This window comes from Oncorhynchus keta, chromosome 28 (genome assembly GCF_023373465.1).
Source record: "Oncorhynchus keta strain PuntledgeMale-10-30-2019 chromosome 28, Oket_V2, whole genome shotgun sequence".
NCBI lineage: Eukaryota > Metazoa > Chordata > Actinopteri > Salmoniformes > Salmonidae > Oncorhynchus > Oncorhynchus keta.
The window spans coordinates 6,687,594-6,713,135 of NC_068448.1; the positions used below are offsets into that span (position 1 = coordinate 6,687,594).

General features: G+C 51.7%; 1 protein-coding gene across 13 annotated transcripts in view; it reads right to left on the minus strand.

Moving 5' to 3' along the window:
• Positions 1-25,542, minus strand: part of LOC118377891 (arginine-glutamic acid dipeptide repeats protein-like) — a 670,308-nt gene that overhangs the window by 296,801 nt on the left and 347,965 nt on the right. For 8 of the 13 annotated variants that reach the window (XM_052484576.1, XM_052484574.1, XM_052484575.1 and 5 more), the window contains one exon: positions 6,459-6,621. In XM_052484576.1, the coding sequence (XP_052340536.1) occupies positions 6,459-6,621 (163 nt within the window). The other 5 variants (XM_052484572.1, XM_052484583.1, XM_052484582.1 and 2 more) reach the window with 5 other exon arrangements.

Genomic DNA, 25,542 nt, shown 5'->3' on the forward strand with positions numbered 1-25,542 from the left:
AGGGAGACAGAGGACTCATACATCACTACACACAGGGAGACAGAGGACTCATACATCACTACACACAGGAGACAGAGGACTCATACATCACTATACACAGGGAGACAGAGGACTCATACATCACTACACACAGGGAGACAGAGGACTCATAAACATCACTACACACAGGGAGACAGAGGACTCATACATCACTACACACAGGGAGACAGAGGACTCATACATCACTACGCACAGGGAGACAGAGGACTCATAAACATCACTACACACAGGGAGACAGAGGACTCATACATCACTACACACAGGGAGACAGAGGACTCATACATCACTACACACAGGGAGACAGAGGACTCATACATCACTACACACAGGGAGACAGAGGACTCATACATCACTACACACAGTCCTTAGAGGCTGAGAGAGACAGGACATGCATTTTAGTCATTGAGAAACAGCTTCCTGTCAGTCAGAGAAACTGAGAGAAACACCCCTTCGGACAGACAGGTGTACTGAGAGAAACACCCCTTCAGACAGACAGGTGTACTGAGAGAAACACCCCTTCGGACAGACAGGTGTACTGAGAGAAACACCCCTTCAGACAGACAGGTGTACTGAGAGAAACTCCCTTCAGACAGACAGGTGTCCTGAGAGAAACTCCCTTCAGACAGACAGGTGTCCTGAGAGAAACACCCCTTCAGACAGACAGGTGTCCTGAGAGAAACTCCCTTCAGACAGACAGGTGTCCTGAGAGAAACACCCCTTCAGACAGACAGGTGTCCTGAGAGAAACACCCTTCAGACAGACAGGTGTCCTGAGAGAAACACCCCTTCAGACAGACAGGTGTCCTGAGAGAAACACCCCTTCAGACAGACAGGTGTCCTGAGAGAAACACCCCTCAGACAGACAGGTGTCCTGAGAGAAACACCCCTTCAGACAGACAGGTGTACTGAGAGAAACACCCCTTCAGACAGACAGGTGTCCTGAGAGAAACACCCCCTCAGACAGACAGGTGTCCTGAGAGAAACTCCCTTCAGACAGACAGGTGTACTGAGAGAAACACCCCTTCAGACAGACAGGTGTCCTGAGAGAAACACCCCTCAGACAGACAGGTGTCCTGAGAGAAACACCCCTCAGACAGACAGGTGTCCTGAGAGAAACACCCCTCAGACAGACAGGTGTCCTGAGAGAAACACCCCTCAGACAGACAGGTGTCCTGAGAGAAACACCCCTTCAGACAGACAGGTGTACTGAGAGAAACACCCCTCAGACAGACAGGTGTCCTGAGAGAAACTCCCTTCAGACAGACAGGTGTCCTGAGAGAAACACCCCTTCAGACAGACAGGTGTACTGAGAGAAACACCCCTCAGACAGACAGGTGTCCTGAGAGAAACACCCCTTCAGACAGACAGGTGGACATCAGAAACCACTTTTTAGCTCTGCCAGTTATGGTGACAGTACGGCAGCTGTGTTAGGGGGCGACCAGAGATAACCAGCTGTGTTAGGGGGAGACCAGAGATAACCAGCTGTGTTAGGGGGAGACCAGAGATAACCAGCTGTGTTAGGGGGAGACCAGAGATAACCAGCTGTGTTAGGGGGAGACCAGAGATAACCAGCCGTGTTAGGGGGAGGCCAGAGATAACCAGCTGTGTTAGGGTGAGACCAGAGATAACCAGCCGTGTTAGGGGGAGGCCAGAGATAACCAGCCGTGTTAGGGGGAGACCAGAGATAACCAGCTGTGTTAGGGGGAGACCAGAGATAACCAGCCGTGTTAGGGGGAGACCAGAGATAACCAGCTGTGTTAGGGGGAGACCAGAGATAACCAGCCGTGTTAGGGGGAGACCAGAGACCAGAGATAACCAGTTGTGTTAGGGCGAGACCAGAGATAACCAGCTGTGCGTGTGGTTATGAGGTAGAGAGACAGAGGTTGCCAGCCCGTCACTGTAGGAGGTGCGATTCATACACACAATATCATGAGGATAACGGGTCCATATGACGGTGCGTGTATATATCTGTGTGTGTGTGTGTGTGTGTGTGTGTGTATATATCTGTGTGTGTGTGTGTGTGTGTATATATCTGTGTGTGTGTGTGTGTGTGTGTATATATCTGTGTGTGTGTGTATATATCTGTGTGTGTGTGTGTGTGTGTGTGTGTGTGTGTGTGTGTGTGTGTGTGTGTGTGTGTGTGTGTGTGTGTGTGTGTGTGTGTGTGTGTGTGTGTGTGTGTGCGTGTGTGTGTATCATCTTACTGGTGGTGAAACAGTGTCGGCAGGCGTAACCCTTCAGCTCCTGCTCACTGTCTTCACTGTCCAGGTCATCTTCACTGGCTGAACTCAGGTCCACTGGAGGAGAACAGAACGCACGTTGTTACCAAGCGCCAACAGTACCGAGCTAAACATCTTCACTGGCTGAACTCAGGTCCACTGGAGGAGAACAGAACGCACGTTGTTACCAAGCGCCAACAGTACCGAGCTAAACATCTTCACTGGCTGAACTCAGGTCCACTGGAGGAGAACAGAACGCACGTTGTTACCAAGCGCCAACAGTACCGAGCTAAACATCTTCACTGGCTGAACTCAGGTCCACTGGAGGAGAACAGAACGCACGTTGTTACCAAGCGCCAACAGTACCGAGCTAAACATCTCACTGGCTGAACTCAGGTCCACTGGAGGAGAACAGAACGCACGTTGTTACCAAGCGCCAACAGTACCGAGCTAAACATCTCACTGGCTGAACTCAGGTCCACTGGAGGAGAACAGAACGCACGTTGTTACCAAGCGCCAACAGTACCGAGCTAAACATCTTCACTGGCTGAACTCAGGTCCACTGGAGGAGAACAGAACGCACGTTGTTACCAAGCGCCAACAGTACCGAGCTAAACATCTTCACTGGCTGAACTCAGGTCCACTGGAGGAGAACAGAACGCACGTTGTTACCTAGCGCCAACAGTACCGAGCTAAACATCTTCACTGGCTGAACTCAGGTCCACTGGAGGAGAACAGAACGCACGTTGTTACCAAGCGCCAACAGTACCGAGCTAAACATCTTCACTGGCTGAACTCAGGTCCACTGGAGGAGAACAGAACGCACGTTGTTACCAAGCGCCAACAGTACCGAGCTAAACATCTTCACTGGCTGAACTCAGGTCCACTGGAGGAGAACAGAACGCACGTTGTTACCAAGTGCCAACAGTACCGAGCTAAACATCTTCACTGGCTGAACTCAGGTCCACTGGAGGAGAACAGAACACACGTTGTTACCAAGCGCCAACAGTACCGAGCTAAACATCTCACTGGCTGAACTCAGGTCCACTGGAGGAGAACAGAACGCACGTTGTTACCAAGCGCCAACAGTACCGAGCTAAACATCTCACTGTCTGAACTCAGGTCCACTGGAGGAGAACAGAACACACGTTGTTACCAAGCGCCAACAGTACCGAGCTAAACATCTTCACTGGCTGAACTCAGGTCCACTGGAGGAGAACAGAACGCACGTTGTTACCAAGCGCCAACAGTACCGAGCTAAACATCTCACTGGCTGAACTCAGGTCCACTGGAGAGAGAACAGAACACACGTTGTTACCAAGCGCCAACAGTACCGAGCTAAACATCTTCACTGGCTGAACTCAGGTCCACTGGAGGAGAACAGAACGCACGTTGTTACCAAGCGCCAACAGTACCGAGCTAAACATCTCATTGGCTGAACTCAGGTCCACTGGAGGAGAACAGAACGCACGTTGTTACCAAGCGCCAACAGTACCGAGCTAAACATCTTCACTGGCTGAACTCAGGTCCACTGGAGGAGAACAGAACACACGTTGTTACCAAGCGCCAACAGTACCGAGCTAAACATCTTCACTGGCTGAACTCAGGTCCACTGGAGGAGAACAGAACGCACGTTGTTACCAAGCGCCAACAGTACCGAGCTAAACATCTCATTGGCTGAACTCAGGTCCACTGGAGGAGAACAGAACACACGTTGTTACCAAGCGCCAACAGTACCGAGCTAAACATCTTCACTGGCTGAACTCAGGTCCACTGGAGGAGAACAGAACGCACGTTGTTACCAAGCGCCAACAGTACCGAGCTAAACATCTCACTGGCTGAACTCAGGTCCACTGGAGGAGAACAGAACACACGTTGTTACCAAGCGCCAACAGTACCGAGCTAAACATCTTCACTGGCTGAACTCAGGTCCACTGGAGGAGAACAGAACGCACGTTGTTACCAAGCGCCAACAGTACCGAGCTAAACATCTTCACTGGCTGAACTCAGGTCCACTGGAGGAGAACAGAACGCACGTTGTTACCAAGCGCCAACAGTACCGAGCTCGTGTATAACCACTGCTCTACTTCTAACACAGTATTATTTTTGTTTGTTGTCGATCCTGTTCTTGCCATTATGTGAGTTGCTTTACAATCGAAAAATATCAAATGTATCAGGAGTAACCAGAAAGAGACTTGATGCGAGCGGGTTTTCTTTCCTCGCCTGCTGTGGCAACAGAACTGTTGTACCTACAGAACTCTGTGGAGGGGGCTGTTGATGGGGTTTGGGGCGTAGGGTTAGTGTCCTACTTACAGAACTCTGAGGAGGTTTGGGGCGTAGGGTTAGTGTCCTACTTACAGAACTCTGAGGAGGTTTGGGGCGTAGGGTTAGTGTCCTACTTACAGAACTCTGAGGAGGGGGCTGTTGATGGGGTTTGGGGCGTAGGGTTAGTGTCCTACTTACAGAACTCTGAGGAGGGGCTGTTGATGGGGTTTGGGCGTAGGGTTAGTGTCCAACTTACAGAACTCTGAGGAGGGGGCTGTTGATGGGGTTTGGGGCGTAGGGTTAGTGTCCTACTTACAGAACTCTGAGGAGGGGGCTGTTGATGGGGTTTGGGGGCGTAGGGTTAGTGTCTTACTTACAGAACTCTGAGGAGGGCTGTTGATAGGGTTTGGGCGTAGGGTTAGTGTCCTACTTACAGAACTCTGAGGAGGGGGCTGTTGATGGGGTTTGGGGGCGTAGGGTTAGTGTCCTACTTACAGAACTCTGAGGAGGGGGCTGTTGATGGGGTTTGGGCGTAGGGTTAGTGTCCTACTTACAGAACTCTGAGGAGGGGGATGTTGATGGGGTTTGGGCGTAGGGTTAGTGTCCTACTTACAGAACTCTGAGGAGGGCTGTTGATAGGGTTTGGGGCGTAGGGTTAGTGTCCTACTTACAGAACTCTGAGGAGGGGGCTGTTGATGGGGTTTGGGGCGTAGGGTTAGTGTCCTACTTACAGAACTCTGAGGAGGGGGCTGTTGATGGGGTTTGGGGCGTAGGGTTAGTGTCCTACTTACAGAACTCTGAGGAGGGGGCTGTTGATGGGGTTTGGGGCGTAGGGTTAGTGTCCTACTTACAGAACTCTGAGGAGGGGGCTGTTGATGGGGTTTGGGGCGTAGGGTTAGTGTCCTACTTACAGAACTCTGAGGAGGGGGCTGTTGATAGGGTTTGGGGCGTAGGGTTAGTGTCCTACTTACAGAACTCTGAGGAGGGGGCTGTTGATGGGGTTTGGGGCGTAGGGTTAGTGTCCTACTTACAGAACTCTGAGGAGGTTTGGGGCGTAGGGTTATTGTCCTACTTACAGAACTCTGAGGAGGTTTGGGGCGTAGGGTTATTGTCCTACTTACAGAACTCCGAGGGGGCTGTTGACGGGGTGGAGGTTTGGGGCGTAGGGTTATTGTCCTACTTACAGAACTCCGAGGGGGCTGTTGACGGGGTGGAGGTTTGGGGCGAGGGCTATTGTCCTACTTACAGAACTCCGAGGGGGCTGTTGACGGGGTGGAGGTTTGGGGCGTAGGGTTAGTGTCCTACTTACTGAATTCTGAGGAGGGTGCTGTTGACGGGGTGGAGGTTTGGGGCGTAGGGTTAGTGTCCTACTTACTGAATTCTGCGGAGGGTGCTGTTGACGGGGTGGAGGTTTGGGGCGTAGGGTTAGTGTCCTACTTACAGAATTCTGAGGAGGGTGATGTTGACAGGGTGGAGGTTTGGGCGTAGGGTTAGTGTCCTACTTACAGAATTCTGAGGAGGGTGATGTTGATGGGGTGGAGGTTTGGGGCGTAGGGTTAGTGTCCTACTTACAGAACTCTGAGGAGGGTGCTGTTGACGGGGTGGAGGTTTGGGGCATAGGGTTAGTGTCCTACTTACAGAACTCTGAGGAGGGTGCTGTTGACGGGGTGGAGGTTTGGGGCATAGGGTTAGTGTCCTACTTACAGAACTCTGAGGAGGGGGGTCTAGACGGGATGTTGACGGGGGTGGAGGTTTGGGGCGTAGGGTTAGTGTCCTACTTACAGAACTCTGAGGAGGGGGGTCTAGACGGGATGTTGACGGGGGTGGGGGTTTGGGGCGTAGGGTTAGTGTCCTACTTACAGAACTCTGAGGAGGGGGTCTAGACGGGATGTTGACGGGGGTGGAGGTTTGGGCGTAGGGTTAGTGTCCTACTTACAGAACTCTGAGGAGGGGGGTCTAGACGGGATGTTGACGGGGGTGGAGGCGGTGCGTGTCTTGATGCGTCGGAACACAGGCTGACGACGGTGTCTACGGTGGGCCCTGGACGACGCCGCCTCAGGAGTCTTCTTCCAGTAGTAGTAGAAGGTTATCAACTCACCCTGCAAGGCAAGAGAGACACACACCATCAGAACACAGACTCGTATAGCAGTCGAAGAAGGTTAGCAACTATCCCTGTATCGGGGGGAGCGAGAGCGAGAGAGCGAGCGAGCGAGAGCGAGAGAGGATAAGGAACGAGTACCAGGAACACTGAACCGTGTATCTTACTCACGTAGGAACCAGGTGAAAACAGTGCGTTTACGCGCACGGCATTCACGCGCACGGCATTCACGCGCACAACATTAACATTCCCAATCACTCTCCAATTTCTCGTAGTTCTCTCTGCTCCATAACAAAATGTGTAGAATTGCATTAAAACAGCAACATTTAGTCTCTGTGGCCAAAAGGAGGGCGTCTAAACTAACTTTGCCACCGTTGCTGAAAAAAGAAATCCTCGGGGAAACATTACATCACTTTGCATAAAAATAACTCCCAAAAAAAAGAGCTGTGTGTTTTATTTCAGACATGGTAAATCATTCCCTAATGTACTAAAACATCCAAGTTAGCTATTAAGATGATCTAAAAGCCACTGCGTCACATAACGAGGAAAAGACCGTCGTGGTTTGGAGTGGACTGAGACCATGGCTCCAGGTCACCGAGTCCATGACTCCATGTCAGGTTTTGCAAGTAGCCCGGGTGTGTTTGCACTGCTGCTGTGGTTGTGTCTGTCTGTCAGTTGCAGGATTAGGCAGGGAGGCAGGGGAGAGCGGGAGGCAGTCTGGCTGGCTGAATGATGGGGTATTAGGAGCAGGGCTGTTGGGGCTGCCTGGGTGGCAAGCGGCTAAATGGGAACAATGAACATGTTGGGGAGAGCTTTGCTGCTACAAATAGGACCTGAAACGGTTCTTCGCCCTGCCACTGGAGGAGTCTATTGAACTTTAATCAAACATTCAGAGCCTGGGCTGTGTGTGTGTTATTCTAAGTGTGTGTGTGTGTGTGTATGTGTGTGTGTGTATTATTCTAAGCGTGTGTGTGCGTTAAGTCTGTCAGAACGAGGGATAAATCCGTTTGCACCAAAGGACCGGCCGGAAATCAATGTCGGAGTGAGGACATGAACACATGGATCAGAGGACTCTGCTGAGGGAGGAGGCACGGCTACATTAACTACTGCACACTCTGAATTATACACACACACACACTGAATTATACACACACACACACTCTGAATTATACACACACACACAGTCTGAATTATACACACACACACAGTCTGAATTATACACACACACAGTCTGAATTATACACACACACACTCTGAATTATACACACACTCTGAATTATACACACACACACTGAATTATACACACACACACACTGAATTACACACACACAGTCTGAATTATACACACACACACAGTCTGAATTATACACACACACAGTCTGAATTATACACACACACTCTGAATTACACACACACACTCTGAATTATACACACACACACACAGTCTGAATTATACACACACACACAGTCTGAATTATACACACACACACTGAATTATACACACACACACTGAATTATACACACACACACACACTCTGAATTATACACACACACACTCTGAATTATACACACACACACACACTGAATTACACACACACACACACACTGAATTATACACACACACACACTCTGAATTATACACACACACACTCTGAATTATACACACACACACTCTGAATTATACACACACACACTCTGAATTATACACACACACACACTCTGAATTATACACACACTCTGAATTATACACACACTCTGAATTATACACACACACGCACTCTGAATTATACACACACACGCACTCTGAATTATACACACACTCTGAATTATACACACACACGCACTCTGAATTATACACACACACGCACTCTGAATTATACACACACTCTGAATTATACACACACTCTGAATTATACACACACTCTGAATTATACACACACACACACTCTGAATTATACACACACACACACTCTGAATTATACACACACACACACACACTGAATTATACACACACACACTGAATTATACACACACACTCTGAATTATACACACACACTCTGAATTATACACACACACTCTGAATTATACACACACACACTCTGAATTATACACACACTCTGAATTATACACACACACAGTCTGAATTATACACACACACTCTGAATTATACACACACACAGTCTGAATTATACACACACACACACAGTCTGAATTATACACACACACACAGTCTGAATTATACACACACACACAGTCTGAATTACACACACACACTCTGAATTATACACACACACACACAGTCTGAATTATACACACACACACAGTCTGAATTATACACACACACACTGAATTATACACACACACACTGAATTATACACACACACACACACTCTGAATTATACACACACACACTCTGAATTATACACACACACACACACTGAATTATACACACACACACACACACACACTGAATTATACACACACACACACACACTCTGAATTATACACACACACACACTCTGAATTATACACACACACACTCTGAATTATACACACACACACTCTGAATTATACACACACACACACTCTGAATTATACACACACTCTGAATTATACACACACTCTGAATTATACACACACTCTGAATTATACACACACACGCACTCTGAATTATACACACACACGCACTCTGAATTATACACACACTCTGAATTATACACACACACGCACTCTGAATTATACACACACACGCACTCTGAATTATACACACACTCTGAATTATACACACACTCTGAATTATACACACACTCTGAATTATACACACACACACTCTGAATTATACACACACACACACTCTGAATTATACACACACACACACACACTGAATTATACACACACACACTCTGAATTATACACACACACTCTGAATTATACACACACACTCTGAATTATACACACACAGTCTGAATTATACACACACTCTGAATTATACACACACTCTGAATTACACACACACACTCTGAATTATACACACACACTCTGAATTATACACACACACTCTGAATTATACACACACACTCTGAATTATACACACACACACACTCTGAATTATACACACACACTCTGAATTATACACACACACACTGAATTATACACACACACACTGAATTATACACACACACACAGTCTGAATTATACACACACACACAGTCTGAATTATACACACACTCTGAATTACACACACACACTGAATTATACACACACACACTCTGAATTATACACACACACACAGGTCTACTGCCTGAACAGAGATGACTTGAGACGGTCTACTGCCTGAACAGAGATGACGTGAGACGGTCTACTGCCTGAACAGAGATGACGTGAGACGGTCTACTGCCTGAACAGAGATGACGTGAGACGGTCTACTGCCTGAACAGAGATGACGTGAGACGGTCTACTGCCTGAACAGAGATGACGTGAGACGTCTACTGCCTGAACAGAGATGACGTGAGACGGTCTACTGCCTGAACAGAGATGACGTGAGACGGTCTACTGCCTGAACAGAGATGACGTGAGACGGTCTACTGCCTGAACAGAGATGACGTGAGACGGTCTACTGCCTGAACAGAGATGACGTGAGACGGTCTACTGCCTGAACAGAGATGACGTGAGACGGTCTACTGCCTGAACAGAGATGACGTGAGACGGTCTACTGCCTGAACAGAGATGACGTGAGACGGTCTACTGCCTGAACAGAGATGACGTGAGACGGTCTACTGCCTGAACAGAGATGACGTGAGACGGTCTACTGCCTGAACAGAGATGACGTGAGACGGTCTACTGCCTGAACAGATGACGTGAGACGTCTACTGCCTGAACAGAGATGACGGTCTACTGCCTGAACAGAGATGACGTGAGACGGTCTACTGCCTGAACAGAGATGACGTGAGACGGTCTACTGCCTGAACAGAGATGACGTGAGACGGTCTACTGCCTGAACAGAGATGGCGTGAGACGGTCTACTGCCTGAACAGAGATGACGTGAGACGGTCTACTGCCTGAACAGAGATGACGTGAGACGGTCTACTGCCTGAACAGAGATGACGTGAGACGGTCTACTGCCTGAACAGAGATGACGTGAGACGGTCTACTGCCTGAACAGAGATGACGTGAGACGGTCTACTGCCTGAACAGAGATGACGTGAGACGGTCTACTGCCTGAACAGAGATGACGTGAGACGGTCTACTGCCTGAACAGAGATGACGTGAGACGGTCTACTGCCTGAACAGAGATGACGTGAGACGGTCTACTGCCTGAACAGAGATGACGTGAGACGGTCTACTGCCTGAACAGAGATGACGTGAGACGGTCTACTGCCTGAACAGAGATGACGTGAGACGGTCTACTGCCTGAACAGAGATGACGTGAGACGGTCTACTGCCTGAACAGAGATGACGTGAGGCGGTCTACTGCCTGAACAGAGATGCCTGAACGTGAGACGGTCTACTGCCTGAACAGAGATGACGTGAGACGGTCTACTGCCTGAACAGAGATGACGTGAGACGGTCTACTGCCTGAACAGAGATGACGTGAGACGGTCTACTGCCTGAACAGAGATGACGTGAGACGGTCTACTGCCTGAACAGAGATGACGTGAGACGGTCTACTGCCTGAACAGAGATGACGTGAGACGGTCTACTGCCTGAACAGAGATGACGTGAGACGGTCTACTGCCTGAACAGAGATGATGACTTTAAAAGATGCACTGTGTAGAAATCAGTCCTCCATTTCCTGGTTGCTAAAATTCCTTCAACATGGGCTTGGTATTATAAAGGCCTTCAACATGAGCTTGGTATTATAAAGGCCTTCAACATGAGCCTGGTATTATAAAGGCCTTCAACATGAGCTTGGTATTATAAAGGCCTTCAACATGAGTGTGGTATTATAAAGGCCTTCAACATGAGCCTGGTATTATAAAGGCCTTCAACATGAGCCTGGTATTATAAAGGCCTTCAACATGAGCGTGGTATTATAAAGGCCTTCAACATGAGCTTGGTATTATAAAGGCCTTCAACATGAGCTTGGTATTATAAAGGCCTTCAACATGAGCGTGGTATTATAAAGGCCTTCAACATGAGCTTGGTATTATAAAGGCCTTCAACATGAGCCTGGTATTATAAAGGCCTTCAACATGAGCTTGGTATTATAAAGGCCTTCAACATGAGCCTGGTATTATAAAGGCCTTCAACATGAGCCTGGTATTATAAAGGCCTTCAACATGAGCCTGGTATTATAAAGGCCTTCAACATGAGCCTGGTATTATAAAGGCCTTCAACATGAGCCTGGTATTATAAAGGCCTTCAACATGAGCCTGGTATTATAAAGGCCTTCAACATGAGCTTGGTATTATAAAGGCCTTCAACATGAGCTTGGTATTATAAAGGCCTTCAACATGAGCCTGGTATTATAAAGGCCTTCAACATGAGCCTGGTATTATAAAGGCCTTCAACATGAGCCTGGTATTATAAAGGCCTTCAACATGAGCCTGGTATTATAAAGGCCTTCAACATGAGCTTGGTATTATAAAGGCCTTCAACATGAGCCTGGTATTATAAAGGCCTTCAACATGAGCTTGGTATTATAAAGGCCTTCAACATGAGCTTGGTATTATAAAGGCCTTCAACATGAGCTTGGTAATGCTGCCTGCTTCCCTGGACATTTCTGCTCTGTTGGACTATCTTCCATCAAGGAAAGGGCTTATCTCATATCACCATCAGCCTCAATGCTCTCACTCCCTCTGCTTCCCACCCTCACTGCTCTGACTCATTGCTCTGACTCACTGCTCTGACTCACTGCTCTGACTCTGTTCAATCCAGTCTCATTGCTCTGACTCTGTTCCCTCCAGTCTCACTGCTCTGACTCTGTTCCCTCCACAGTCTCACTGCTCTGACTCTGTTCCATCCAGTCTCACTGCTCTGACTCTGTTCCATCCAGTCTCATTGCTCTGACTCTGTTCCATCCACAGTCTCACTGCTCTGACTCTGTTCCCTCCACAGTATCACTGCTCTGACTCTGTTCCCTCCACAGTATCACTGCTCTGACTCTGTTCCCTCCAGTCTCACTGCTCTGACTCTGTTCCATCCAGTCTCACTGCTCTGACTCTGTTCCATCCAGTCTCACTGCTCTGACTCTGTTCCATCCAGTCTCACTGCTCTGACTCTGTTCCATCCACAGTCTCACTGCTCTGACTCTGTTCCATTCAGTCTCATTGCTCTGACTCTGTTCCATCCAGTCTCATTGCTCTGACTCTGTTCCCTCCACAGTCTCACTGCTCTGACTCTGTTCCCTCCAGTCTCATTGCTCTGACTCTGTTCCATCCAGTCTCATTGCTCTGACTCTGTTCCCTCCACAGTCTCACTGCTCTGACTCTGTTCCATTCAGTCTCATTGCTCTGACTCGGTTCCATCCAGTCTCATTGCTCTGACTCTGTTCCCTCCAGTCTCATTGCTCTGACTCTGTTCCATCCAGTCTCATTGCTCTGACTCTGTTCCATCCACAGTCTCACTGCTCTGACTCTGTTCCATCCAGTCTCACTGCTCTGACTCTGTTCCCTCCAGTCTCACTGCTCTGACTCTGTTCCCTCCAGTCTCACTGCTCTGACTCTGTTCCCTCCAGTCTCACTGCTCTGACTCTGTTCCCTCCAGTCTCATTGCTCTGACTCTGTTCCCTCCACAGTCTCACTGCTCTGACTCTGTTCCATCCAGTCTCATTGCTCTGACTCTGTTCCCTCCAGTCTCACTGCTCTGACTCTGTTCCCTCCAGTCTCAATGCTCTGACTCTGTTCCATCCAGTCTCATTGCTCTGACTCACTGCTCTGACTCTGTTCCCTCCAGTCTCATTGCTCTGACTCTGTTCCATCCAGTCTCACTGCTCTGACTCTGTTCCATCCAGTCTCACTGCTCTGACTCTGTTCCATCCAGTCTCATTGCTCTGACTCTGTTCCATCCAGTCTCATTGCTCTGACTCTGTTCCCTCCAGTCTCACTGCTCTGACTCTGTTCCCTCCAGTCTCACTGCTCTGTCTCATTGCTCTGACTCTGTTCCCTCCACAGTCTCATTGCTCTGACTCTTTTCCCTCCACAGTCTCATTGCTCTGACTCTGTTCCCTCCAGTCTCATTGCTCTGACTCTTTTCCCTCCACAGTCTCACTGCTCTGACTCTGTTCCATCCAGTCTCACTGCTCTGACTCTGTTCCCTCCACAGTCTCACTGCTCTGACTCTGTTCCCTCCACAGTCTCACTGCTCTGACTCTGTTCCATCCAGTCTCATTGCTCTGACTCTGTTCCCTCCAGTCTCACTGCTCTGACTCTGTTCCCTCCAGTCTCACTGCTCTGACTCTGTTCCCTCCAGTCTCACTGCTCTGACTCTGTTCCATCCAGTCTCACTGCTCTGACTCTGTTCCCTCCACAGTCTCACTGCTCTGACTCTGTTCCATCCAGTCTCATTGCTCTGACTCTGTTCCCTCCACAGTCTCACTGCTCTGACTCTGTTCCATCCACAGTCTCACTGCTCTGACTCTGTTCCCTCCAGTCTCACTGCTCTGACTCTGTTCCACCCAGTCTCACTGCTCTGACTCTGTTCCATCCAGTCTCACTGCTCTGACTCTGTTCCCTCCAGTCTCACTGCTCTGACTCTGTTCCCTCCAGTCTCACTGCTCTGACTCTGTTCCCTCCAGTCTCATTGCTCTGACTCTGTTCCCTCCACAGTCTCACTGCTCTGACTCTGTTCCATCCAGTCTCATTGCTCTGACTCTGTTCCCTCCAGTCTCACTGCTCTGACTCTGTTCCCTCCAGTCTCAATGCTCTGACTCTGTTCCATCCAGTCTCATTGCTCTGACTCACTGCTCTGACTCTGTTCCCTCCAGTCTCATTGCTCTGACTCTGTTCCATCCAGTCTCACTGCTCTGACTCTGTTCCATCCAGTCTCACTGCTCTGACTCTGTTCCATCCAGTCTCATTGCTCTGACTCTGTTCCCTCCACAGTCTCACTGCTCTGACTCTGTTCCCTCCAGTCTCACTGCTCTGTCTCATTGCTCTGACTCTGTTCCCTCCACAGTCTCACTGCTCTGACTCTGTTCCCTCCAGTCTCATTGCTCTGACGCTGTTCCCTCCACAGTCTCACTGCTCTGACTCTGTTCCCTCCAGTCTCACTGCTCTGACTCTGTTCCATCCAGTCTCACTGCTCTGACTCTGTTCCATCCAGTCTCACTGCTCTGACTCTGTTCCCTCCACAGTCTCACTGCTCTGACTCTGTTCCATCCAGTCTCATTGCTCTGACTCTGTTCCCTCCAGTCTCACTGCTCTGACTCTGTTCCCTCCAGTCTCACTGCTCTGACTCTGTTCCCTCCAGTCTCACTGCTCTGACTCTGTTCCATCCAGTCTCATTGCTCTGACTCTGTTCCCTCCAGTCTCACTGCTCTGACTCTGTTCCATCCAGTCTCATTGCTCTGACTCTGTTCCCTCCACAGTCTCACTGCTCTGACTCTGTTCCATCCACAGTCTCACTGCTCTGACTCTGTTCCATCCAGTCTCACTGCTCTGACTCTGTTCCATCCAGTCTCACTGCTCTGACTCTGTTCCATCCAGTCTCACTGCTCTGACTCTGTTCCCTCCAGTCTCACTGCTCTGACTCTGTTCCCTCCAGTCTCACTGCTCTGACTCTGTTCCATCCAGTCTCACTGCTCTGACTCTGTTCCATCCAGTCTCATTGCTCTGACTCTGTTCCCTCCACAGTCTCATTGCTCTGACTCTGTTCCCTCCACAGTCTCATTGCTCTGACTCTGTTCCCTCCACAGTCTCATTGCTCTGACTCTGTTCCCTCCACAGTCTCACTGCTCTGACTCTGTTCTATCCAGTCTCACTGCTCTGACTCTGTTCCCTCCAGTCTCACTGCTCTGACTCTGTTCCCTCCACAGTCTCACTGCTCTGACTCTGTTCCCTCCAGTCTCACTGCTCTGACTCTGTTCCCTCCAGTCTCACTGCTCTGACTCTGTTCCCTCCACAGTCTCACTGCTCTGACTCTGTTCCATCCAGTCTCATTGCTCTGACTCTGTTCCCTCCAGTCTCACTGCTCTGACTCTGTTCCCTCCAGTCTCATTGCTCTGACTCTGTTCCCTCCACAGTCTCACTGCTCTGACTCTGTTCCCTCCAGTCTCACTGCTCTGACTCTGTTCCCTCCAGTCTCACTGCTCTGACTCTGTTCCCTCCAGTCTCACTGCTCTGACTCTGTTCCTCCAGTCTCACTGCTCTGACTCTGTTCCATCCAGTCTCACTGCTCTGACTCTGTTCCCTCCACAGTCTCATTGCTCTGACTCTGTTCCCTCCACAGTCTCATTGCTCTGACTCTGTTCCCTCCACAGTCTCATTGCTCTGACTCTGTTCCCTCCACAGTCTCATTGCTCTGACTCTGTTCCCTACACAGTCTCATTGCTCTGACTCTGTTCCCTACACAGTCTCATTGCTCTGACTCTGTTCCCTCCAGTCTCACTGCTCTGACTCTGTTCCATCCAGTCTCACTGCTCTGACTATGTTCCATCCAGTCTCATTGCTCTGACTCTGTTCCCTCCACAGTCTCATTGCTCTGACTCTGTTCCCTCCACAGTCTCATTGCTCTGACTCTGTTCCCTCCACAGTCTCATTGCTCTGACTCTGTTCCCTCCACAGTCTCATTGCTCTGACTCTGTTCCCTCCACAGTCTCACTGCTCTGACTCTGTTCTATCCAGTCTCATTGCTCTGACTCTGTTCCCTCCACAGTCTCACTGCTCTGACTCTGTTCCATCCAGTCTCACTGCTCTGACTCTGTTCCCTCCAGTCTCACTGCTCTGACTCTGTTCCCTCCAGTCTCACTGCTCTGACTCTGTTCCCTCCAGTCTCACTGCTCTGACTCTGTTCCCTCCACAGTCTCACTGCTCTGACTCTGTTCCCTCCAGTCTCACTGCTCTGACTCTGTTCCCTCCACAGTCTCACTGCTCTGACTCTGTTCCATCCAGTCTCATTGCTCTGACTCTGTTCCCTCCAGTCTCACTGCTCTGACTCTGTTCCCTCCACAGTCTCACTGCTCTGACTCTGTTCCCTCCACAGTCTCATTGCTCTGACTCTGTTCTATCCAGTCTCACTGCTCTGACTCTGTTCCTCCACAGTCTCATTGCTCTGACTCTGTTCCCTCCAGTCTCATTGCTCTGACTCTTTTCCCTCCACAGTCTCACTGCTCTGACTCTGTTCCATCCAGTCTCACTGCTCTGACTCTGTTCCCTCCACAGTCTCACTGCTCTGACTCTGTTCCATCCAGTCTCACTGCTCTGACTCTGTTCCCTCCACAGTCTCACTGCTCTGACTCTGTTCCCTCCACAGTCTCACTGCTCTGACTCTGTTCCCTCCAGTCTCATTGCTCTGACTCTGTTCCCTCCAGTCTCACTGCTCTGACTCTGTTCCCTCCAGTCTCACTGCTCTGACTCTGTTCCCTCCAGTCTCACTGCTCTGACTCTGTTCCCTCCAGTCTCACTGCTCTGACTCTGTTCCCTCCACAGTCTCACTGCTCTGACTCTGTTCCCTCCACAGTCTCACTGCTCTGACTCTGTTCCCTCCAGTCTCACTGCTCTGACTCTGTTCCCTCCACAGTCTCACTGCTCTGACTCTGTTCCATCCAGTCTCACTGCTCTGACTCTGTTCCATCCAGTCTCACTGCTCTGACTCTGTTCCCTCCAGTCTCACTGCTCTGACTCTGTTCCCTCCACAGTCTCACTGCTCTGACTCTGTTCCATCCAGTCTCACTGCTCTGACTCTGTTCCATCCAGTCTCACTGCTCTGACTCTGTTCCATCCAGTCTCACTGCTCTGACTCTGTTCCATCCAGTCTCATTGCTCTGACTCTGTTCCCTCCACAGTCTCACTGCTCTGACTCTGTTCCCTCCACAGTCTCACTGCTCTGACTCTGTTCCCTCCAGTCTCACTGCTCTGACTCTGTTCCATCCAGTCTCACTGCTCTGACTCTGTTCCATCCAGTCTCACTGCTCTGACTCTGTTCCATCCAGTCTCACTGCTCTGACTCTGTTCCCTCCAGTCTCACTGCTCTGACTCTGTTCCCTCCAGTCTCACTGCTCTGACTCTGTTCCATCCAGTCTCACTGCTCTGACTCTGTTCCATCCAGTCTCACTGCTCTGACTCTGTTCCCTCCACAGTCTCACTGCTCTGACTCTGTTCCCTCCAGTCTCACTGCTCTGACTCTGTTCCATCCACAGTCTCACTGCTCTGACTCTGTTCCATCCAGTCTCATTGCTCTGACTCTGTTCCATCCAGTCTCACTGCTCTGACTCTGTTCCCTCCAGTCTCACTGCTCTGACTCTGTTCCATCCAGTCTCATTGCTCTGACTCTGTTCCCTCCAGTCTCACTGCTCTGACTCTGTTCCCTCCAGTCTCATTGCTCTGACTCTGTTCCCTCCACAGTCTCACTGCTCTGACTCTGTTCCATCCAGTCTCACTGCTCTGACTCTGTTCCATCCAGTCTCACTGCTCTGACTCTGTTCCATCCAGTCTCATTGCTCTGACTCTGTTCCCTCCAGTCTCATTGCTCTGACTCTGTTCCCTCCAGTCTCACTGCTCTGACTCTGTTCCATCCAGTCTCATTGCTCTGACTCTGTTCCCTCCAGTCTCACTGCTCTGACTCTGTTCCATCCAGTCTCATTGCTCTGACTCTGTTCCCTCCAGTCTCACTGCTCTGACTCTGTTCCCTCCAGTCTCACTGCTCTGACTCTGTTCCCTCCAGTCTCACTGCTCTGACTCTGTTCCCTCCAGTCTCACTGCTCTGACTCTGTTCCCTCCAGTCTCACTGCTCTGACTCTGTTCCCTCCAGTCTCACTGCTCTGACTCTGTTCCCTCCAGTCTCACTGCTCTGACTCTGTTCCCTCCAGTCTCATTGCTCTGACTCTGTTCCCTCCACAGTCTCACTGCTCTGACTCTGTTCCCTCCAGTCTCATTGCTCTGACTCTGTTCCCTCCAGTCTCACTGCTCTGACTCTGTTCCCTCCAGTCTCACTGCTCTGACTCTGTTCCATCCAGTCTCATTGCTCTGACTCTGTTCCCTCCAGTCTCATTGCTCTGACTCTGTTCCCTCCAGTCTCACTGCTCTGACTCTGTTCCATCCAGTCTCATTGCTCTGACTCTGTTCCCTCCAGTCTCACTGCTCTGACTCTGTTCCATCCAGTCTCATTGCTCTGACTCTGTTCCCTCCAGTCTCACTGCTCTGACTCTGTTCCCTCCAGTCTCACTGCTCTGACTCTGTTCCATCCAGTCTCACTGCTCTGACTCTGTTCCATCCAGTCTCACTGCTCTGACTCTGTTCCCTCCAGTCTCACTGCTCTGACTCTGTTCCCTCCAGTCTCACTGCTCTGACTCTGTTCCATCCAGTCTCACTGCTCTGACTCTGTTCCATCCAGTCTCATTGCTCTGACTCTGTTCCCTCCAGTCTCACTGCTCTGACTCTGTTCCATCCAGTCTCATTGCTGCTGTCACTTCGAATGCTTCACTACATGTTGTGATGGTCATTGTATTTAGTCTGTGTGTGTGTTCGTTTAGTTTCCTAGTCTTTCTCTGTGGCGTATGTCAGGTTGTGTCTCTGTCTGACTGTATCCAAGGCTAGATGATGAGCGAATTGGGATCCAAGAGTCATTGCTTGTCTCGGTGGTCCTATGTACACTGTGCTTACACAGGGCAGGGCAACCAGGGCCGAGGGCTAAACTCCTGTGTTTATACAGTGATCCCGTCCGCTATCTGGCCAGCTCCACTCTCTCTCTGTCTCGCTATTCTCCCCCCCCTCCTCTCGCTATTCTCCCCCCCCCTCTCCCTCCCTCTGCAGGCTGAACAGATGGTTATTGTTTTTCCTGGCAGATTTATGACCGAGCCACAAAAGGCCCCTGCTTTGACACCAAGCCAAAAGGTTAAGGCTGTTACTTGCAGGAGGAGGAGAGGGACGGAGCAGGGAAGGAGGAGGAGAGGGGGGAGGAGGGAAGGAGGAGGAGAGGGGGAGGAGGGAAGGAGGAGAGGCACGGAGCAGGGAAGGAGAGCGAGGAGGGGAGGGAGAGGACCAGGGGAAAGGAGGAGGAGGACCAGGGGAAAGGAGGAGAGGACCAGGGGAAAGGAGGAGAGGACCAGGGAAAGGAGGAGGAGAGGACCAGGGGAAAGGAGGAGGAGAGAGGACCAGGGGAAAGGAGGAGGAGAGGACCAGGGGAAAGGAGGAGAGGACCAGGGGAAAGGAGGAGAGGACCAGGGGAAAGGAGGAGGAGAGGACCAGGGGAAAGGATGAGGAGAGGACCAGGGGAAAGGAGGAGGAGAGGACCAGGGGGAAGGAGGAGAGGACCAGGGGAAAGGAGGAGAGGACCAGGGGAAAGGAGGAGAGGACCAGGGGAAAGGAGGAGGAGAGGACCAGGGGAAAGGAGGAGGAGAGGACCAGGGGAAAGGGGGAGAGGACCAGGGGAAAGGAGGAGGAGAGGACCAGGGAAAGGAGGAGGAGGACCAGGGGAAAGGGAGGAGGAGAGGACCAGGGAAAGGAGGAGGAGAGGACGAGGGGGAAGGAGGAGGGGAGGACCAGGGGAAAGGAGGAGGAGAGGACCAGGGGAAAGGAGGAGGAGAGGACCAGGGGAAAGGAGGAGGAGAGGACCAGGGAAAGGAGGAGGAGAGGACCAGGGGAAAGGAGGAGGAGAGGACCAGGGGAAAGGAGGAGGAGAGGACCAGGGGAAAGGAGGAGGAGAGGACCAGGGGAAAGGAGGAGGAGAGGACCAGGGAAAAGAGGAGGGAGGACCAGGGGAAAGGAGGAGGAGAGGACCAGGGGAAAAGAGGAGGAGAGGACCAGGGGAAAGGAGGAGGAGAGGACCAGGGGAAAAGAGGAGGAGAGGACCAGGGGAAAAGAGGAGGAGAGGACCAGGGGAAAAGAGGAGGAGAGGACCAGGGGAAAGGAGGAGGAGAGGACCAGGGAAAGGGGAGAGGACCAGGGAAAGGGGGAGAGGACCAGGGGAAAGGGGGAGAGGACCAGGGGAAAGGAGGAGAGGACCAGGGGAAAGGAGGAGGAGAGGACCAGGGGAAAGGAGGAGGAGAGGACCAGGGGAAAGGGGGAGGAGAGGACCAGGGGAAAGGGGGAGAGGACCAGGGGAAAGGAGGGGGAGAGGACCAGGGGAAAGGAGGGGAGAGGACCAGGGGAAAGGAGGGGGAGAGGACCAGGGGAAAGGAGGGGGAGAGGACCAGGGGAAAGGAGAGGACCAGGAACAGGGGGAAGGAGGAGGAGGGGAGAGGACCAGGGGAAAGGAGGGGGAGAGGACCAGGGGAAAGGAGGAGAGGACCAGGGGAAAGGAGGAGGAGGACCAGGGGAAAGGAGGAGAGGACCAGGGGAAAGGAGGAGGAGAGGACCAGGGGAAAGGAGGAGGAGAGGACCAGGGGAAAGGAGGAGGAGAGGACCAGGGGAAAGGAGGAGGAGAGGACCAGGGGAAAGGGGGAGAGGACCAGGGGAAAGGAGGGGAGAGGACCAGGGAAAGAAGGGGGAGAGGACCAGGGGAAAGGAGGAGGAGAGGACCAGGGGAAAGGAGGGGGAGAGGACCAGGGGAAAGGAGGGGGAGAGGACCAGGGGTAAGGGGAAGGAGAGGACCAGGGAAAGGAGGGGGAGAGGACCAGGGGAAAGGAGGAGAGGACCAGGGGAAAGGGGAGAGGACCAGGGAAAGGAGGAGGAGAGGACCAGGGGAAAGGAGGGGAGAGGACCAGGGGAAAGGAGGGGGAGAGGACCAGGGGAAAGGGGAGAGGACCAGGGAAAGGAGGGGAGAGGACCAGGGGAAAGGGGAGAGGACCAGGGAAAGGAGGAGAGGACCAGGGGAAAGGAGGAGAGGACCAGGGGAAAGGAGGAGAGGACCAGGGGAAAGGAGGAGAGGACCAGGGGAAAGGGGAGAGGACCAGGGGAAAGGGGAGAGGACCAGGGGAAAGGAGGAGAGGACCAGGGGAAAGGAGGAGAGGACCAGGGGAAAGGAGGAGGAGAGGACCAGGGAAAGGAGGAGAGGACCAGGGAAAGGGGAGAGGACCAGGGAAAGGAGGAGAGGACCAGGGGAAAGGAGGAGGAGAGGACCAGGGGAAAGGAGGAGGAGAGGACCAGGGGAAAGGAGGAGGAGAGGACCAGGGGAAAGGGGAGAGGACCAGGGGAAAGGGGGAGAGGACCAGGGGAAAGGAGGAGAGGACCAGGGGAAAGGAGGAGAGGACCAGGGGAAAGGAGGAGAGGACCAGGGGAAAGGAGGAGGAGAGGACCAGGGGAAAGGAGGAGGAGAGGACCAGGGGAAAGGAGGAGGAGAGGACCAGGGAAAGGGGGAGGACCAGGGGAAAGGGGAGAGGACCAGGGGAAAGGAGGAGAGGACCAGGGGAAAGGAGGAGAGGACCAGGGGAAAGGAGGAGAGGACCAGGGGAAAGGAGGAGGAGAGGACCAGGGGAAAGGAGGAGAGGACCAGGGGTAAGGAGGGGAGAGGACCAGGGGAAAGGAGGGGGAGAGGACCAGGGGAAAGGAGGGGAAGGACCAGGGAAAGGAGGGGGAGAGGACCAGGGAAAGGAGGGGAGAGGACCAGGGGAAAGGAGGGGAGAGGACCAGGGGAAAGGAGGAGGAGAGGACCAGGGGAAAGGAGGAGGAGAGGACCAGGGAAGGAGGAGGAGAGGACCAGGGAAAGGAGGGGAGAGGACCAGAGGAAAGGAGGGGAGAGGACCAGGGGAAAGGAGGGGAGAGGACCAGGGGAAAGGAGGAGGGAGAGGACCAGGGAAAGGAGGAGGAGAGGACCAGGGAAAGGAGGGGAGAGGACCAGGGAAAGGAGGGGAGAGGACCAGGGGAAAGGAGGGGAGAGGACCAGGGGAAAGGAGGGGAGAGGACCAGGGGAAAGGAGGGGAGAGGACCAGGGGAGGGGGAGAGGACCAGGGGAAAGGAGGGGGAGGACCAGGGGAAAGGAGGGGGAGAGGACCAGGGGAAAGGAGGAGAGGACCAGGGAAATGAGGAGAGGACCAGGGGAAAGGAGGAGAGGACCAGGGGAAGGAGGAGGAGAGGACCAGGGGAAAGGAGGAGGAGAGGACCAGGGAAAGGAGGAGGAGAGGACCAGGGGAAAGGAGGAGGAGAGGACCAGGGAAAGGAGGAGGAGAGGACCAGGGGAAAGGAGGGGAGAGGACCAGAGGAAAGGAGGGAGAGGACCAGGGGAAAGAAGGGGGAGAGGACCAGGGAAAGGAGGAGGAGAGGACCAGGGGAAAGGAGGAGGAGAGGACCAGGGGAAAGGAGGAGGGGGAGAGGACCAGGGGTAAGGGGAAGGAGAGGACCAGGGAAAGGAGGGGGAGAGGACCAGGGGAAGGAGGAGAGGACCAGGGGAAAGGGGAGAGGACCAGGGGAAAAGGAGGAGAGGACCAGGGGAAAGGAGGGGGAGAGGACCAGGGGAAAGGAGGGGAGAGGACCAGGGGAAAGGGGGAGAGGACCAGGGGAAAGGGGGAGAGGACCAGGGAAAGGGGAGAGGACCAGGGGAAAGGAGGAGAGGACCAGGGGAAAGGAGGAGAGGACCAGGGGAAAGGAGGAGAGGACCAGGGGAAAGGAGGAGAGGACCAGGGGAAAGGGGAAGGACCAGGAAAGGGGAGAGGACCAGGGGAAAGGAGGAGAGGACCAGGAAAGGAGGAGAGGACCAGGGGAAAGGAGGAGGAGAGGACCAGGGGAAAGGAGGAGAGGACCAGGGGAAAGGGGAGAGGACCAGGGGAAAGGAGGAGAGGACCAGGGAAAGGAGGAGAGGACCAGGGAAAGGAGGAGAGGACCAGGGGAAAGGAGGAGGAGAGGACCAGGGGAAAGGAGGAGGAGAGGACCAGGGGAAAGGAGGGAGAGGACCAGGGGAAAGGAGGAGGAGAGGACCAGGGGAAAGGGGAAAGGGGAAAGGGAGGAGAGGACCAGGGAAAGGAGGAGAGGACCAGGGGAAAGGAGGAGAGGACCAGGGAAAGGAGGAGGAGAGGACCAGGGGAAAGGAGGAGGAGAGGACCAGGGGAAAAGGACCAGGAAAGGGGGAGAGGACCAGGGGAAAGGAGGAGAGGACCAGGGGAAAGGAGGGAGAGGACCAGGGGAAAGGAGGAGAGGACCAGGGGAAAAGGAGGAGAGGACCAGGGGAAAGGAGGGAGAGGACCAGGGGTAAGGAGGGGGAGAGGACCAGGGGAAAAGGAGGAGAGGACCAGGGGAAAGGAGGGGAGAGGACCAGGGAAAGGAGGGGAGAGGACCAGGGGAAAGGAGGGAGAGGACCAGGGAAAGGAGGGGAGAGGACCAGGGGAAACGAGGGGAGAGGACCAGGGAAAGGAGGGGAGAAAGGAGGGGGAGGGAGAGGACCAGGGAAAGGAGGGGAGAGGACCAGGGAAAGGAGGGGAGAGGACCAGGGAAAGGAGGGGAGAGGACCAGGGAAAGGAGGGGAGAGGACCAGGGAAAGGAGGAGAGGACCAGGGGAAAGGAGGGGAGAGGACCAGGGAAAGGAGGAGGAGAGGACCAGGGGAAAGGGAGAGGACCAGGGGAAACGGGAGAGGACCAGGGAAGGGGGAGAGGACCAGGGGAAAGGAGGGGGAGAGGACCAGGGGAAAGGAGGAGAGGACCAGGGGAAACGGAGAGGGAGATATAAAACAATGGACAATCAGACTTGAATAAAACCACAGGCCCTAAAACCTCTCCCACATGTTACTGAATGAGGTGTGACACTGGGACAGAGAATTGAATTGAATTGAATTGAGAGAGAATAGAGAGGAGAGAGAGAATAGAGAGGAGAGAGAGAATAGAGACAGAGACAATAGAGAGAGAATAGAGCAAGAGAAAATAGAGACAGAGAGAATAGAGACAGAGAGAATAGAGACAGAGAGAATAGAGACAGAGAGAATAGAGACAGAAAATAGAGAGAGAGAATAGAGACAGAGAATAGAGACAGAGAATAGAGAGACAGAGAGAATAGACCGAGAATAGAGAGACAGAATAGAGAAAGAGAGAATAGAGACAGAGAATAGAGACAGAGAGAATAGAGATACAAAGAGAATAGAGACAGAGAGAATAGAGAAAGAGAGAATAGAGACAGAGAGAATAGAGACAGAGAGAATAGAGACAGAGAGAATAGAGATAAAGAGAGAATAGAGATACAAAGAGAATAGAGACAGAGAGAATAGAGATAAAAGAGAATAGAGAGACAATAGAGACAGAGAGAATAGAGACAGAGAATAGAGAGAGATAGAATAGAGACAGAGATAATAGAGACAGAGAGAATAGAGACAGAGAATAGAGAGAATAGAGAGACAGAGAGAATAGAGACAGGAGAATAGAGAGACAGAGAATAGAGACCGAGAGAATAGAGAGACCGAGAGAATAGAGAGACAGAGAATAGAGAGACAGAGAATAGAGAGAATAGAGAGAGAGAATAGAGAGAGAGAATAGAGAGACAGAGAATAGAGAGACAGAGAGAATAGAGACAGAGAGAATAGAGAGACAGAGAATAGAGACAGAGAATAGAGAGACAGAGAATAGAGAGACAGAGAATAGAGACAGAGAATAGAGAGACAGAGAATAGAGAGACAGAGAGAATAGATAGACAGAGAATAGAGAGACAGAGAATAGAGACAGAGAATAGAGAGACAGAGAGAGAGACAGAGAATAGAGACAGAGAATAGAGACAGAGAATAGAGAGACAGAGAATAGAGAGACAGAGAATAGAGAGACAGAGAATCGAGAGACAGAGAATCGAGAGACAGAGAATAGAGAGACAGAGAATAGAGACAGAGAATAGAGAGACAGAGAATAGAGAGACAGAGAATAGAGAGACAGAGAATAGAGACAGAGAGAATAGAGACAGAGAATAGAGACAGAGAATA